This window comes from Dipodomys ordii, unplaced genomic scaffold (assembly GCF_000151885.1).
Source record: "Dipodomys ordii isolate 6190 unplaced genomic scaffold, Dord_2.0 Scaffold45, whole genome shotgun sequence".
Classification (NCBI taxonomy): Eukaryota; Metazoa; Chordata; class Mammalia; order Rodentia; family Heteromyidae; genus Dipodomys; species Dipodomys ordii.
The window spans coordinates 11086888-11101277 of record NW_012267261.1 but is presented as its reverse complement, the minus strand read 5'-3'; the positions used below and the strand labels follow the sequence as shown (position 1 = coordinate 11101277).

At 45.9% G+C, this 14390-nt stretch overlaps 1 protein-coding gene across 2 annotated transcripts in view; it reads right to left on the bottom strand.

Moving 5' to 3' along the window:
- The window catches only part of Sema5b (sema domain, seven thrombospondin repeats (type 1 and type 1-like), transmembrane domain (TM) and short cytoplasmic domain, (semaphorin) 5B), a 43421-nt gene extending 41549 nt beyond the window's left edge, over positions 1-1872 (bottom strand). Inside the window, exon 1 of one of the 2 annotated variants that reach the window (XM_013019378.1) lies at positions 1677-1872. In XM_013019378.1, coding sequence (XP_012874832.1) covers positions 1677-1827 — 151 coding nt within the window. In that variant the 5' untranslated portion in view covers positions 1828-1872. The remainder of the gene's footprint in view (positions 1-1676) is intronic. The other variant, XM_013019379.1, reaches the window with a different exon arrangement.
- Between the last annotated feature and the right edge of the window lie 12518 nt (positions 1873-14390).

Here is a 14390-nt window from a genome sequence, read left to right as displayed (position 1 = left end):
TTGATCTCAGTATGCCTCACACATACACATACACATACACACACACAAACACACACACACATTGGTAAATAGGAAAACTCAAAGCTGTAAGGGATGAAGAGAGGGTGGCAGGTTCCTTCATTCCTTCATTTTGTAAGCAGGTGGGTGGGACATCATGTTCATTTAACTTATGCTGAAGATCACAGATGGTCTTAGGAGACCCAGACACTAAGGACCCTCCCATCTCTCTCCTTGCTTATCCTTTTCCCACCCCAGTGTGCCTCCATACAGACCAACTACAAGAAGGGGAAGGTAAAAAAGGATTCCTCTGAATCAGTAGGGCCAATCATACCCCAAACCCTCCAAGAGGAAATGTCTATGAGGAGCTGTCACAGAGTCCTGCAATCTCAACCCACCCTAGGAATTCTGCTCCTCTGTTTCCCCATTTGGTCTTTCCCTACAGAGACAACCACCAAAGCTAGGGGATCCCAGCTCAAATAAGGCAACAGCAAGAAGATAGCTGGGAATCTTCCTCCTGGAGATAGGAACCCACACTCCCAGCATGCCCTTAGCCTCCCATTCCAGCAGCTCCCACACCTCTCATTCATGTGGCTCCTTAAGTCCCCATGCCAGCCTTGGAATTGATGATTGATTTTCTGCTCTGGTTTCCATCTTTTCTGACCCTGCTGGCCATGTGGCCACCCAGAGGACAGGGCTTTGTGTTTTCCTATCTAGGGCCCAGTGGGGCAGAGACTATGTGATTGCTCTGCAGTGAACAAGCAACAGTATTAGGAGACTGACCTTGAGGTGTGATTTTGAAGTCTCCCCAACATCCAAGGCTTGTTTTTCCTATTTGTAAAAGGAGGAGGCAATCTCATGTCCCTGCCCGCCTTCCCCAACCAGGTGTTTCTGAGGAAGGAGTAGCCCAGTGTTAATTGGACTCAAGGACCAAGGATTCTGGAGATGACACCACAGCATCTGTGGTGGCATGTGAAACGTGAATGTGATTGTGAGTCACGCAAAGACCCTCAAACTGGTTAACAGGCCATGGGAGAACTTTTGGGCCTCTCTAGAATTCGCATTTTATTTCATATTTTTGGATTATCGTCAAATGTATATACTAATTTTAGACATCGTGGAGAATTTATGGACCCTTTGGAATATGTCCAGAGATTCACAAATTCCAGTTTGGGAAACACTTTAATACAACACTCCCAGGCTCTCTGTTGACACAAAGAGGAATAATGAGTCAACCAGGGCCCCTTTCAACTGAGGGCTCCCAGGACTCTAAAGACGGGCATTCCTGCAGCAGATTTAGACTAAGAAGGAAGCCTTCTAGAGATCGCCAGGGACTTCCTAATGCAAGAGGCTCCTTGCTCCTTCCTTAAAAGAAGCTAAGAAATGGAGCCTAGCCTTACAGAACAGATAGAACTGAGGCCACCAACCAAATCCTGACCACTCTCAGGCAAGATGGATGACCATTTCTCCCCATACGTATGAAGGACGGACGTGAATAAATGATTCAGAGACAAAAATTAGATCCAGCCCACTATTACCTGTTCTTAAAATATCTATCCTTACAGGAAGAAGTCTCAGAACCTACAAGGAGTGAACAATCCAAGGGCTTCTAACACCTAAGAAGACCCTACTCAGGTCTGATCTAGGTCTTTCAGGACAACCAAGTGGGATGCTCTCACCTTCGAAGGCCACGATGGGGTGCTCCCTCCGGGTGCACAGCAGCTCACTGTTGGGCTCACTGGAGATATCCTGAGAGCTGCAGAGGTGGGACACCAGCAGGGTGAGGCTAGGCAGGAACAGTGAGATAGCCAGGGGTCCTGGGCCCACCATGATTGGCCCCTCTGCAGTCCTAGCTCCTGGAGGCAAGCTGGGAAGAAGACCTGCAATGCAAAACTCAATCTCACTAAGCATTCCCTCCATCATGGCTCATATCTCAGTTTCCTCATGACTGTCAGTGGTCCCTTGGGGTTTTAAAAGATACATTTATATTGCATCTATGTTACTCAGAGTTTACTCTGCCCTGGTAATGCAAAGTTATAGATCATATCTTGAAAGCTAATTTCCCTTGTAATGGTGTTCTGGACAAAACTGACAAATTACAGAGCCTTTTCTATTATGATCCCAAATGCTTTCAAATTCGTTTTAATGATAAAGGTGGTATATCCATTTAATAACTGGAGCTGGGGCAATGGGGAATCATTTGCAGAAAGAAAAACTCGGACCCAAGTCTAACTTACACCTTACAAGGAAGAATTCCAATTGGATGAAAGATGTAAATATTAAAGATAAAATAATAAACAAAATAAGAAAATTTAGACAGAATCCTTCATATCATGGAGTGGAATACTATGACTCAAAACCCAGAAGTCATCAAAGACTGATAAATTTGACTATATTTAAAGTACAAACTTCTACATGCCCTCCTCACCCAATGAGATGATCAAGACACTATGTTGAAAACAAACTTTACAACTTGGGGGTGGGGAGGGAGGAGTTGGGGAGGTGGGGAAGGAAGGGATTGTAGGGGGAAAACAAAGGAAGGGGTAACAATGCTCCATAGGAAATGTTCTCATTTCCTTACTCATGTAACTGTAACCCCTATGTACAGTATTTTTACAATAAAAATATATATTAATTTTTTAAAGAATCAAAAGTCAAATACAAACTTGAAACAAATATTTGCAATTCATATCACATTAAGGGACTTTTATTCATAAACACATAAGCACTATTAGGAGTTGGTCTGAGGCCAGCTGAGATAATAGTGAAACCCTATTTCACAAACAAGCTAGATGTAGTAGTAAATATCTATAACCCTAGGCACTCAGGAGGTAGAGGTAGGAACACCGACAGGGTAAAATTGAAAACTCTATCTGAAAAACAAACTAAACCCTATCTGAACAAAACAAAAGGACTTGGGGTTGCAGCTCAAGTGGTAATGGGCTTGCCCAGCAAGCATGAAACATGAGTTCAATTCCACAAAAAAATACCACCAAAAGGAAGGAAGGAAGGAGAAAGAAAGAAAAAAGGAAGGAAGAAAGGAAGGAAGGAAGGAAGGAAGGAAGGGAGGGAGGAAGGGAGAAAGAAAAGCAGAAGACCAGCAATCCAGTAGAAATGGATAAAGAACAGAGAAAAAAACAGGGATTTAAATATTTTGATATTCTCACCCCCCACCAAGAGCAATGCATATTTACACTTAGAATGGGATCCTACTTATCATCTATCAAGTTAGCAAAAATTCAAGGTAGACAGCATGAACACTGGGGCTTGAACCCACAGCCTCATATTTTCCCTCAGCTCCTTGCTCACAGCTGGTGCTCTACCACTTGTGCCCCACCACCAGTCCAGTATTTTGCTGGTTAATTGGAGGTGAACTCTCCCAGACTTTTCTGCTCAAGCTGACTTCAAACTGCGATCCTCCAGGTCTCAGCCTCCTGAAGATCTAGGCTTACTGGCATGAGCCACTAGCACCCACACAAAACAACACACTTTTGGTGAGGCTGTGTGGAGAAGGGTCCTGTCACATACTACTAAAATTTGCAAAATGGGCACACGCTGTGTGAAGCTGGGAGTACCTAGCAAAACTACCTACGCAGTTATTACCCTTTGACCCAGTAGCCTGATTGATGCTTGTACACCAGCATCAGTTTATAAGCTATACAACTGTGTTATAAGATAATGCACAATTTGAGTGTCTATAACAGAGTAATTGTTATGTACATTGAATTTAATAATGAAGTTTTGGGGTTCTGGGGTGGGTAGCTCAGCAGTACAGCTTTTGCTTCATATGTGCAAGCCGCAGGGTTCTAGCCACAAAGAGAAAAGAGAGGGAGGGAGGAAGAGAAAAAGAGAGAGCACAACATATTTAGACTTGTGTTTTACGTGTTGTTTTTCGATTCATTTCTCTAGTAATTTACTTTTATTGAATTTTGTGTAAGTATCCATCTGCAACCGACTGTAAATTGAAACATCAAACCTGTTCCTCCACTACAGACAGTTGAGAAGCAAAAATAGACTGCGGAGGCACCTGCATGGCACAAAATGACTCACATATGAGGTTTTCACCATGACATTCTTTGAAATAACAGAAGGAGAAAAACAAACCAAACATCCAGAAATAGGAGGCTGCTTACAAAAGTCAGGGTGTTTATCTCTGTAATGGAATACTATGCAGCTGTGAAAATAATGCTATTTTCTTCTATGAAGTGAAAGGTAGTGCTAAATCAGGGACTTCCATCATTCCCTGGAGCAGGTGAAGGGGTTTCAAAGATTCTGGACAAGTGAGAGCCAGAGGGTAAGCATGGGGCTTCTCCTCCCTCTGAGACCTTTGTTCCTGAGTCGTCTTCTTCCCTCTTTCCTCCATTGTGATGATTTCCTTCCTGCCTGTTTCCTCTCGGGTGTGAATGGGATGATATCCCTTCACTAAACTGCTGCCTGGCTTCAAGGAACTGATACACAGACAACAGCAGACACAGCCAGCCTACACCCCCTCTCCCCACAGGGAATTTGTTGATTTCCATTTTTGATTCCCTTGTCCTCTGGCACAGGTTAAGTGTGTACATACTCAGCCCTTCTAGAAGAGCCTGGACATACCTCTTCGGCAGAGACCCTCTAGGAGGCGGATGGACCCAAACTTTTCTCACACTGCCTCTGGAGTTTCCCTCCATGCTAGGTCTGGCGTTTCTGTTGCAGGCGGGCTTGGCTGTAATGTCCCATCCTTGGTGCTCACTAGACCCCTTTCCTGGCACATGTCTGTGACCCTCCTCAAACAAGGTCATGGGGGGGTGGGAGAGGGGCATTAAGGAGCTGGCCCAGCCTCTGGAGCCAGACAACACGAGGTCAAACTGATCTCTAATTATTAGCTGTGACACTGTAGGAAAAACAATTTCTCCCTGCCTTGATTTCCCTAACATCAATATCATTGGCAGTTAGAAGTTAGTTCCTTTAAAACAGTGCCTTCTGGGGTGGCACTGTGGTATCCTTTGCCCTTTGACCCTAGGCCTTCCATGGGTACCTCCCTCCACTCTCTGGCTCTGTTTCTGCCAGGTAGATCCACTAGACTGGGTGCAGGGCTTCCCTTCCTTCCTCTGAGTCTGGCCAATGGAAGGAAAGAAGAAATCAGTGGGAACATGTCCTGTTCCTGCTTCTAAAATTGCTCCCCAGTCTTGCCTTTGAACCCAGGGTGGTACCAGCCCCAACGTGCTGCTCATGACCTCACCTGGCTCCCAACCCCTTCCCACAACACTGCATACACTTCCTTTATTAAGTTGCCCTTACATTTCCCAATTTGAGAGTGTCGTCTGTTTCCTAAGGGGACTCTTGACTGAAAGAACACCTAATTAGGGAGACTGAACACACATGCAAACATCCTGCTAGGCTCTCTTCATCAGCCCCTGGGCATGACAATGCCCTTCCTTCCAATGTGGCCCCTCCCCAGCCTTCCTGCCAACTCATCCAGGTAGGACTGCCACCCTCAAGGACTCAGGCCTGGCGGCTCTGCCCTTTGTGTGGCCAGATCCTGATCCCCAGGGGCCTGAATCAAGGATACAACCCAGATCCCTTCTCCTCTCCCAGTCCTTAGCCTTTACAGTTCCTCATTGCTACAGCAGAAGTCCCATTCCCATTATGGATTTTATGTAAATATGTTCTCCAGGTCCCTCTTGAATCAATCATTGCTAGATTAATATCAATGCATACATCTGGGCCCCAACATAGCACACTTGTCTGTGATTCAGGGGACAGGAAGAGACATTCAAGATGTATGAGGGGCCAGGGAAGGATGAAAGCAGGACCTGGATTTGGGATCTTCTCTACTCAAATACCTTTCCTCCAAGCCACGGAGGAGAGAGATTGAGAAAGATGCCAGTGAATGTGCATACAATACACGGGGGTCACCCAGAGGCAAGTGACATCACATCAGGACAGCTGGGGGAAATCCTTCTATCAGATCAGTGTAGTGTCCCAGGCCTTGGGAGCTGACTCCAGGTGCTCCACAGGGCTTCTACACAGTCTTGTATTGCCACCAGCTTCCAGGAACCTCCATCTTTCTTGACATGGAAGCTAGTAAGTAGGTCCTCAGGGGGAACAAAGCAGCGTCTGAGCAGCAGGACAGTGAATATGGGCTGGAGTTTGGAATGTCAATGGCCAGCGCAGAGTCTGATGAACCAGAGCTTGCAACATTGCACATTTTGGAAGACAGAGCAGAGGTGCCACAAAAAAAATGAAAGGGGTGGTAGATCCTCCGGTCACTGAACATCACAAAATCTGACCTTTACAACCAGGTTCTAGATACTTTGGGAGGTAGGGGCTCCAATTTCTAAGAATTCCTCATTATCTCCCCTTCACCCACAGCCAAAGGTATAAGTCCCAACACACAGTAATCCTCATCCCAGCCAAAGCCGCATGTGCCAGGGCAGTCACATGACCAAAACAGACCAACCAGGAGTTCTTTCATAGCAATTTGGCCCCAAGAGTCAAACCAGCCTTTGCAGATGAACCTAAAACACATATACTATAAGCCCTGGGGAGGGGTTGGTCATCTTCCCCTGTCATTATGGATTAGAACAACCTAAAGACAGAGACCAATAACAGGAGGTGGGAATAGAAGTTCACAGAATGCTGACAGATCATCTGTCCTGAGGTCTGGCTACATCTTATGTTGATGAACTGCTCCTCTCCAGATCCCAGTTAACTGGGGCCACCTGTCTAGAGGGCTGAGAAGTTTCTGAACATGGCATGTTGCCTCTGGCCCTCGATAATGTAGAATCTGTGCTGGAAATGAGGAAGGCCAGGACAGACATCAGCAGGTAATGATGTGGACAACTCCTTGTCTGACACATGCCAGCTGGCTTCAACAGGTGGCCCATGTGTTGTGTGACTGAGTCATTGATAGGCATGCAAGAAGGACATTTCTTCTTCCTACCCAGTCCACAGATAGGGTGGATGGTGTCCTGTTAACTGCTTGCCTTTGTTCAATGTTCTTTACCCTTGTGCTAAGCATAGTGGCATGAGAAGACAGATAGAAGCTGGGATGTTGACCCAGGATCAGCTCTGCTCCACCAAACTCCAGACTCCTTCCCTAGTTCTGAACCTGGGACACACCTTACTTGTTTCTTATTTATTTACTTATTTACTTTAGACTGAGGATTAAGCCCAGGACCTCAGGTGGGCCATGCACTCTACCCTAACCCTGAACTTCTGTATCTCTGGTTTCTCTTAGGGTTGTCTCATTGACTAAATAAACTATTTTGCTGGAGGTATGGCTTAGCTGTAGAGCACCTACTGAATAAGCATGAGGTTCTGAGTTCAAACCCCAGTACTGCCAATAAGTAAATTCCTCAAATGGTTTAGAACAGCACTTTCTGCTCTAAAGTGCCAACTATTAGTATTAGAAATGTATTAAGAGATTAGAGGTCTAATCCCTTATTTTGGCCAAATACCATTATTATCCAAATACAATTTGGCTTCTTATACTTAAATGCAAATATGTCTAAAACAAATAGGAATTTCTGTTTCTATATGTGTGATCGATGCTGAAACAATCTCAGAATTTCTCCACCAGCAGAAATCAGAGGCCATCTAATTTTTCTTAGGGTTACATGGTATCCTGGAAAGCCCTGAACTTGAGAGGCTGCTGTTTTTGGTGCAAATCTCAGATTTTTCATTCATAAATAAGACCAACAATTCCTTGTCTTAGAGGGAAGGCCTTGCAGCACCCAGAACTAAGGCAGGCACAGAGTAGGCCTTTTGTGAACACATTTGTATAGGTTGGTAGGTATAAACAATGCATTCAGCTGGTTTATATGTTTATATTCAGCTATTTACATGAAACTTCACTGAGTGCTTACTGATCATGTTCTATGTGCCAAGCCCTGCATAGATAGGGATGTGTGGGTTGGGGAGTCTCACATGATAAAAGCCTGGTCCCTATCTCAAGGACCTTATAGCCTAATGGAGGACAGGAGATGTGTTCCTGAAAGGCAGAGGCTGAATGGGGAAGGGGACATAGAAAGCCAGTCTGTACCCTGTCTCTGGGCTGCTTGTCATGGGCATGGTGGCAGGGTGCTCTAGGAGTGGGGGAAGGGAGGTGAGGCACCAGCTGACTCCTGCTATTTTGGGAAACCCTGAGCCAGGGTTTCCTCCTGAGCCAGGAGGAAAGCATTTTCCTAAACCTTCATCCAGAGCTTCTCTTGCATTTGCTCACATTGCTGCCCCAATTCCCTGTGGGCCCTTGCTATGGGGTCACTCTAAAAGGGCCTGGAGGCGTGTGAAGGCATGTGCGTGTATGGGAGAAGACGCATGCGTGCGCGCACGCACACACACACACTCACACACTCACACCAGGAATCATTCCCTGGGACTTCTCCAGGGTTTATTTTCCCAGCACAGACAGTAGGCAGATTAGCTGTAACCACAGAGGGGATAAATCTCAGGGTGATGCTGGGGGGGGGGGGGGGAAGGGAAGAAGGCCGGGACCAAGTGGTCCAGAGGCCCACAGGACAGGGACCTTGCTGGGGCAAAAGAGAAAGGAGAATGTGTATATGTTAATGCTGAATCCCCCACAAAGCCCAGACTGCCTTCTTCCTATACAACTGTGCCCTCCCCTGCTTGCAGGAGAGCCAACTATCCAGATCATCTGAGAACACCAATTCATCCATCACTTTGTTCAAGAGGAAGAGATAGGAGGGGGTCCCAGCTCTCTTACAGTTTCACAGCCTAAGAGGAGGCCAAAATACAGGTAGCACATGATCAGGAAGAAGATGCTAAGAGTGTCTTATAAAGTATAAAGTACCCTGGGAAAACAGGGAGGGTTGCCCATGGGAGGAGCCATGATGATATCTGTCAAGCAAGGCCTGACAGAAAATGAAGTGGAACTGTCCCAGCCATTGACGCCAAGAGCACTCCAGACGGAGGGACAGGATAGGCAAAGACTTGGCTCTAGATTTCCTCAGCTAAGATGCTGAGATGTAGACAGAGGGAGGTACAGAAGGAGAGGAGTCTGGAAAATAAGATGGAGGCCAGATCAAATCTAAATCTCCTACAGGCTTTTTCCTGCTCATAGGAGGACTCGGCAATAGTTGGGACAGTCCATCAGTGCTTTGAAAAGTCAAGTGACAGGCGGCAGGTGGAAGGAAGGATTTAACATTTTTACATGTCATGGCAACTCTGAGCATTGGAATCGAGTACCTCTTTGTGCAGGACAGCCCAGTCTTACATCTGGAACCTAGTTGGACCTCTGCTCCTAGATCATCCTTATGGAGATCATACCAGCTCCATTGCAGGGCTGGGCCCCATATAAAGAAGGAAGAAAGAAACTAGAAATCTAGAAACTAGAAACCCAGGATAGAAGCCATGTGTACCTAGGCAGAAACACTAAGACTTCTGAAATTGCTGCTGACAAGAAAAGCAGCAGGCAAGACCCTTTTCATTTTTATTGAAAAAGAAAAAGAGGCATGTGGCTGGGTACCAGTGACTCATACCTATAATCCTTGCAACTTAGTAGGTAGAGATCAGGAGAACCCGGTTTCCAGACCAGCCCAGGCAAGGAAATTCTTGAGGCCTCATCTTAACAGAAAAGGCTGGGCACAGTGGTTCAAATCTGTCATCTAAGCTATATGGAAAGGTAAATACAAGGATCAAAGTCCAGACCAACCTGGGTAAAAAGCAAGATCTTAACTCAAAAGTAGGCAATGCAAACGTGAGCAGTAGAGCAGGAGACCCTTCGTTCCTTCCCAAGTACTGTTTTTTTTGTTGTTGTTTTTTGTTTTGTTTTGTTTTGTTTTGTGTGTGTGTGTGTGTGTGTGTGTTTTAAGTATAATGACAGAGGATAACTACTGACCCTAAAGGTAAAAGTGGCTGGAGCAGATTGAGTATTTGCAAGGCACATCTTTGGGCTGCCAAGTCTCCTGGTAACTTGGTATAAAAGCTGAAAGATATCCTCAAAATCATCATTCTCATTTAACCAGTGGGAAAGAGAGGTTATCAGGTCAGAGGAACTGGCCCAAGATCCCCGCACTGGTTAACAATGGAGTTGAGCTGTGACCTGAGGACTGTGAGCACTGTCCTCACCATCCTTCCTGGAGGACTCACCGGCCCAGATCTGTGGCATCCTTCCTGGAGGACTCACCGGCCCAGACCCGTGGACGCATTCCACGGCACTGGCTCCACACCCTCCAAGCCGTTTGCAGAGTCTAATTTAGTTTCCTGAGTTGGCTTTTTTTTTTTAAGCCAAGGAGAGCACTTTCTAGCTATAAATTATTAAGCTGACTTTCTGCTGCAAATCAGCCTCCTGTGAGTTGGGCTGCAGGAGCCAGTTTCCCAGGTCCTGAATGGCTCTGGAGAAATCAATTCCAGGGGTTCCAGATGGACAGGGCAGAGTCAAGAGCTGGAGTCACCCACTGACAGCTGCCTGGCAGCTTCTCCCAGCCCAGGGCCTGACAGCCAGGGGCGAGCATTAGCGAGGAAGCAAAGATTCTTCCCCCAGTCCTCACCTCAGGGGAAGGGGTTCAGGCTGGTCCATCTCCAAACCCCTCCCTCCTTGCCTCCTTTCAAAGTCTCCACTTGGCTATCTGCCTGAGAAAGAGAATGGAAAAGAGAAGGAAAAGAAAAGCAAAAGAAACAGAGGAGAAAACAAGAGCAGGAAAGAATGTTTTCCAGCTACAATTTGGCACAGAAAGTCATGGGGGGTGCCCTTTCACCCCCAGTGCTCAGCCCAGGACATCAAATACTCAGCAGTAGGCTTCTCTGTGGAGGCAGAGGTATCTTCCCACCACCCAGCACTCACCACCTGGTGGGGCTGAGCCCAGCCAAACTCAGCACAAAGATAAGATTGAGATGCAGATTCCTCCCAGTGCTCTCAATAGAGCAGATTGGACACAGATTTTCTTCTTTTCTTCACAGTTAGACTGATCTGAGGGAGAGATAGGGGCCCAGAGACAGATGGGGACCAGATGCAGGGGCAGAGGGCAAGGGCTGAGTGGGGGCAGCCTGGAACACTTTTGAGCTCTGGAACCTTGTGAGTGTAAGAGAAGCCACACCTTCTCACCCTGTCCTTTTCCAGAGTAAACTCATTCCTTGCCTCTGCATTTTTCAGACCGTGTGTGTGTGTGTGTGTGTGTGTGTGTGTGTGTGTGTGTGTGTGTTCTTCACTCTTCCATGTAGCCCTAGACCTCTAAGCCATGCATTTTGTCTCATCAAGGTTGGGAAGTCCTTCCTAAAGTCCCATGCACATCCCTCCAACTGCAACTAAACCCATGGAAAAGATAAAAGGAAAATATGATCACAAAAGGCTTAACAAGAGGACCCATTTGCTTCAATCATGAATGTGTACTCATTGGCAGAACCAAGACTAAGTAATTAAACAAGAATAGCCACGTTATCATATACCAGGCAGGCTCTGTGCTTAGTATACTCCCTAATCCACACATTAACTCTGTGGGTTAGGCACATATTGTAAGTAAGGAACTTGAAAATGGTCAAATCTGTAGAAGCTACATCTAAACTCTGACATCTGGGCTCTGGGAACTGGCCCCATACCTGGTCTCAGCATATCATACAGAACTTAGTCAGAAATGGCACGTGTGTGTGTGTATGTGTCTGCACGCACGCATACATGTGTACCAGTACTGGTACTCAAACTCAGACTCTGCTCCTCAAACTCAGACTCTGGTCATATTCTACTACTTGAATCATACCCCCACTTCCAGCTTTTTGTTGGTTAATCAGAGATAAGAGTCTCATAGACTGCCCTGTCTGAGTTGGCTTCAAACCATAATCCTCAGATCTCGGCATCCTGAAATAGCTAGGATTACATGCATGAACTAGGGGCAGCCAGTTAGAAACAACACTTTTTCACACAGTCCGATGAGAGGAGTTCAGACCATTGCAGGGAAACCTCCCAAGCGCCATCTGCAATCACTGTCATTGTGGTTGTAGTGCCTGGCCTTATTCCTTTGAACATAGTGTGTCAACTAGCAAGAATATACAGGCATGCTCACATCACTGGGAAAAGCAAGTGTGAACATATTGAGGGAAGATTGAGAGAGAACATAACTCTTTAGAGGAAGTAGACCAAACTCACAGGGAAAGAGTCCATCACAGGAAAGAGATAGCTGCAGGTCCTCATGAGGTCCCTGCTTCATGGAGCTGCAGTGTGCCTTAAAGACACAGAGTCAAGATGTGTTTGGTTTATGCCTTGCCAATATCAGTAGAGGCCATGATAATGGCAGTAATATGATGATGGGTAGGGTTTTAGTTCCTAATTCTCCAATATTCTGCAATACTTTATTGCTTTTGTAAGGAAAGAGAAAACAAAGGAGACTGGCCTACTTTAATTACTGGAATTAAATGCTAAGGATGTTGCCAAACACATCTCCTGCTTATCTATTCATTAGAGCAGCCTCATGTCCCCTCCCCACGGGCAGGCGCACTGTGAAAACATGTTGCTATCAGATATTCTGTGGCTGGCTTTATAAAAAGGAAACTACATTTGAAAACATGCCTATAGCTCAAAAGCAGATGCAAAAGCCAGAAAAATGTCTGGATTTTCTTGGGTTTTCCAGCACAGACTCATTTGTTTAGCACAAACTTTTGCAGGGAAGGTCAATTACTCCACATTCTCCTAAGCATGGCTCTCCTATATCTTTAGATAGTTATCACTGAAGAGATAGATGGTGGTGGTCTCATAACAACGTGAATGTGCTGAATGCTGCTGAAGTGTACCCTTGATGGTGGTTAAAATAAATTGGTAGAAATATAAGATGGTATGGCCAACTATGGAAAACACTATGGCAGTTCCTCAAATATTAATGTGTGTGTGTGTGTGTGTGTGTGTGTGTGTATGTGTGTAGTGCACTACCACTTGGCTTTTTTGCTAAAGGCAGGTACTCTTACCCCTTGAATTACACCACCACTTCTCACCTTTTGCTGACTAATGGAGATTAGGGTCTCATGGACTTTCTCGCTCCAGCTGGCTTTGAATCAGATTCTCACATCTCATCCTCTTGAGTAGCTAAGATTAGAGGCATGTGCCATTGGTGCCCACCTTCAAATAGTAAATATTTGATCCAAAACTTGATCTAGCAATTCTACTTTTTGGGGCTATCTACATAAAAGGATTGAAAACATGAGGCTGGGAAGGTAGCTCAGTGGTAGAATGCTTGCCTTGCAAGCATGAGGCCCTGGGTTCAATTCCTCAGCACCACATAAGCAGAAAAGGTGAGAAGTGGCACTGTGGCTCAAGTGGTAGAGCGCTAGCCTTGAGCTGAAGACCTGAGGGACAGCACCCAGGCCCAGAGTTCAGGCCCCACGACCGGATTAAAAAAAATAGTTAAGATGGTAAATTTTATGTTACTATAAACTTAAAAAAATAGTTCCTAAAACATTCTAGAATGAGGTTCCTGGGAGAGTGCTGGTAACACTCCCAGATGAGGATCTTCTCTCTGCTCATCCCTCAGTCTGAAACTCAATGGCAGCATCTCCCTCTTCTCCATGGCACATTTACACTTGACCTTGGGACAACAGGTACTTGAATGGCTTGGGGACCAGCTAAAGTGTCAGCCGCCACTATCCATCTCCCTTAGGGAAGAGAGAGAACCTGAAGTCTATAGCTGCATGGTGAATCAGGCAAAAGAGATGAGATTAGGCATGAGGCCAGATTGCCCAGTGGACAGTGAGGCTGTCCACTGGATGATTCTTGTTGCTGCTATAACAAATAACCATGGAACGCACATCTACTGTATAATAGTTCTATGGGTCCATCTTGGGCCTCACAGGGCTGAAACCAAGATTGGCAGGTTGTGCTGTATTCTAGAGGCTCTGGGGGAGAATCCTTGCCTTTTCCAAGTCCAAGAGGCCACCCACACTGCATTTTCAAAGCCAGAGGATCATATCTCTAACAATTCTTCCACAGTACTTCTCTGTCTACCCCTGGACAACAGCCAGAAAGATTGGACACTTTTAAAGACCTGCCCAGAAAATTTCGGAAAGCTTCCCTGCCTCCAGGTCTTTAACAGAATTACATCTGCATCTCTTTTCCCACCTATAAGGTGATGTGTTCACAGCTCCAGGGATAAGCAACAAAGGACTCTTTGGTTGCCATCGTTTCCACCTGCCACACCCACTATAGGTTCTCTCATCTGGTCATCAACTGAGGTAAACACATTTCTGGCATCCAGAGAATCATTTATCCTGATATTCTGAGGAGCAACAGGGTCTGTTAAATGTCCTCAGAAAATCAGGGCCACGCAATGTGTCAGGAGGGGGAAAAAAAAAAAGGCCATTGTAGAAGGAACTAACAGCAGGGACCATGGATGCGCAACCCAAGAGGGAGGGAAAGGAGGGATGGGCTGGCTATATAGAAATAATCCAACAGGGTGACAGAGTCTGTCCCACAA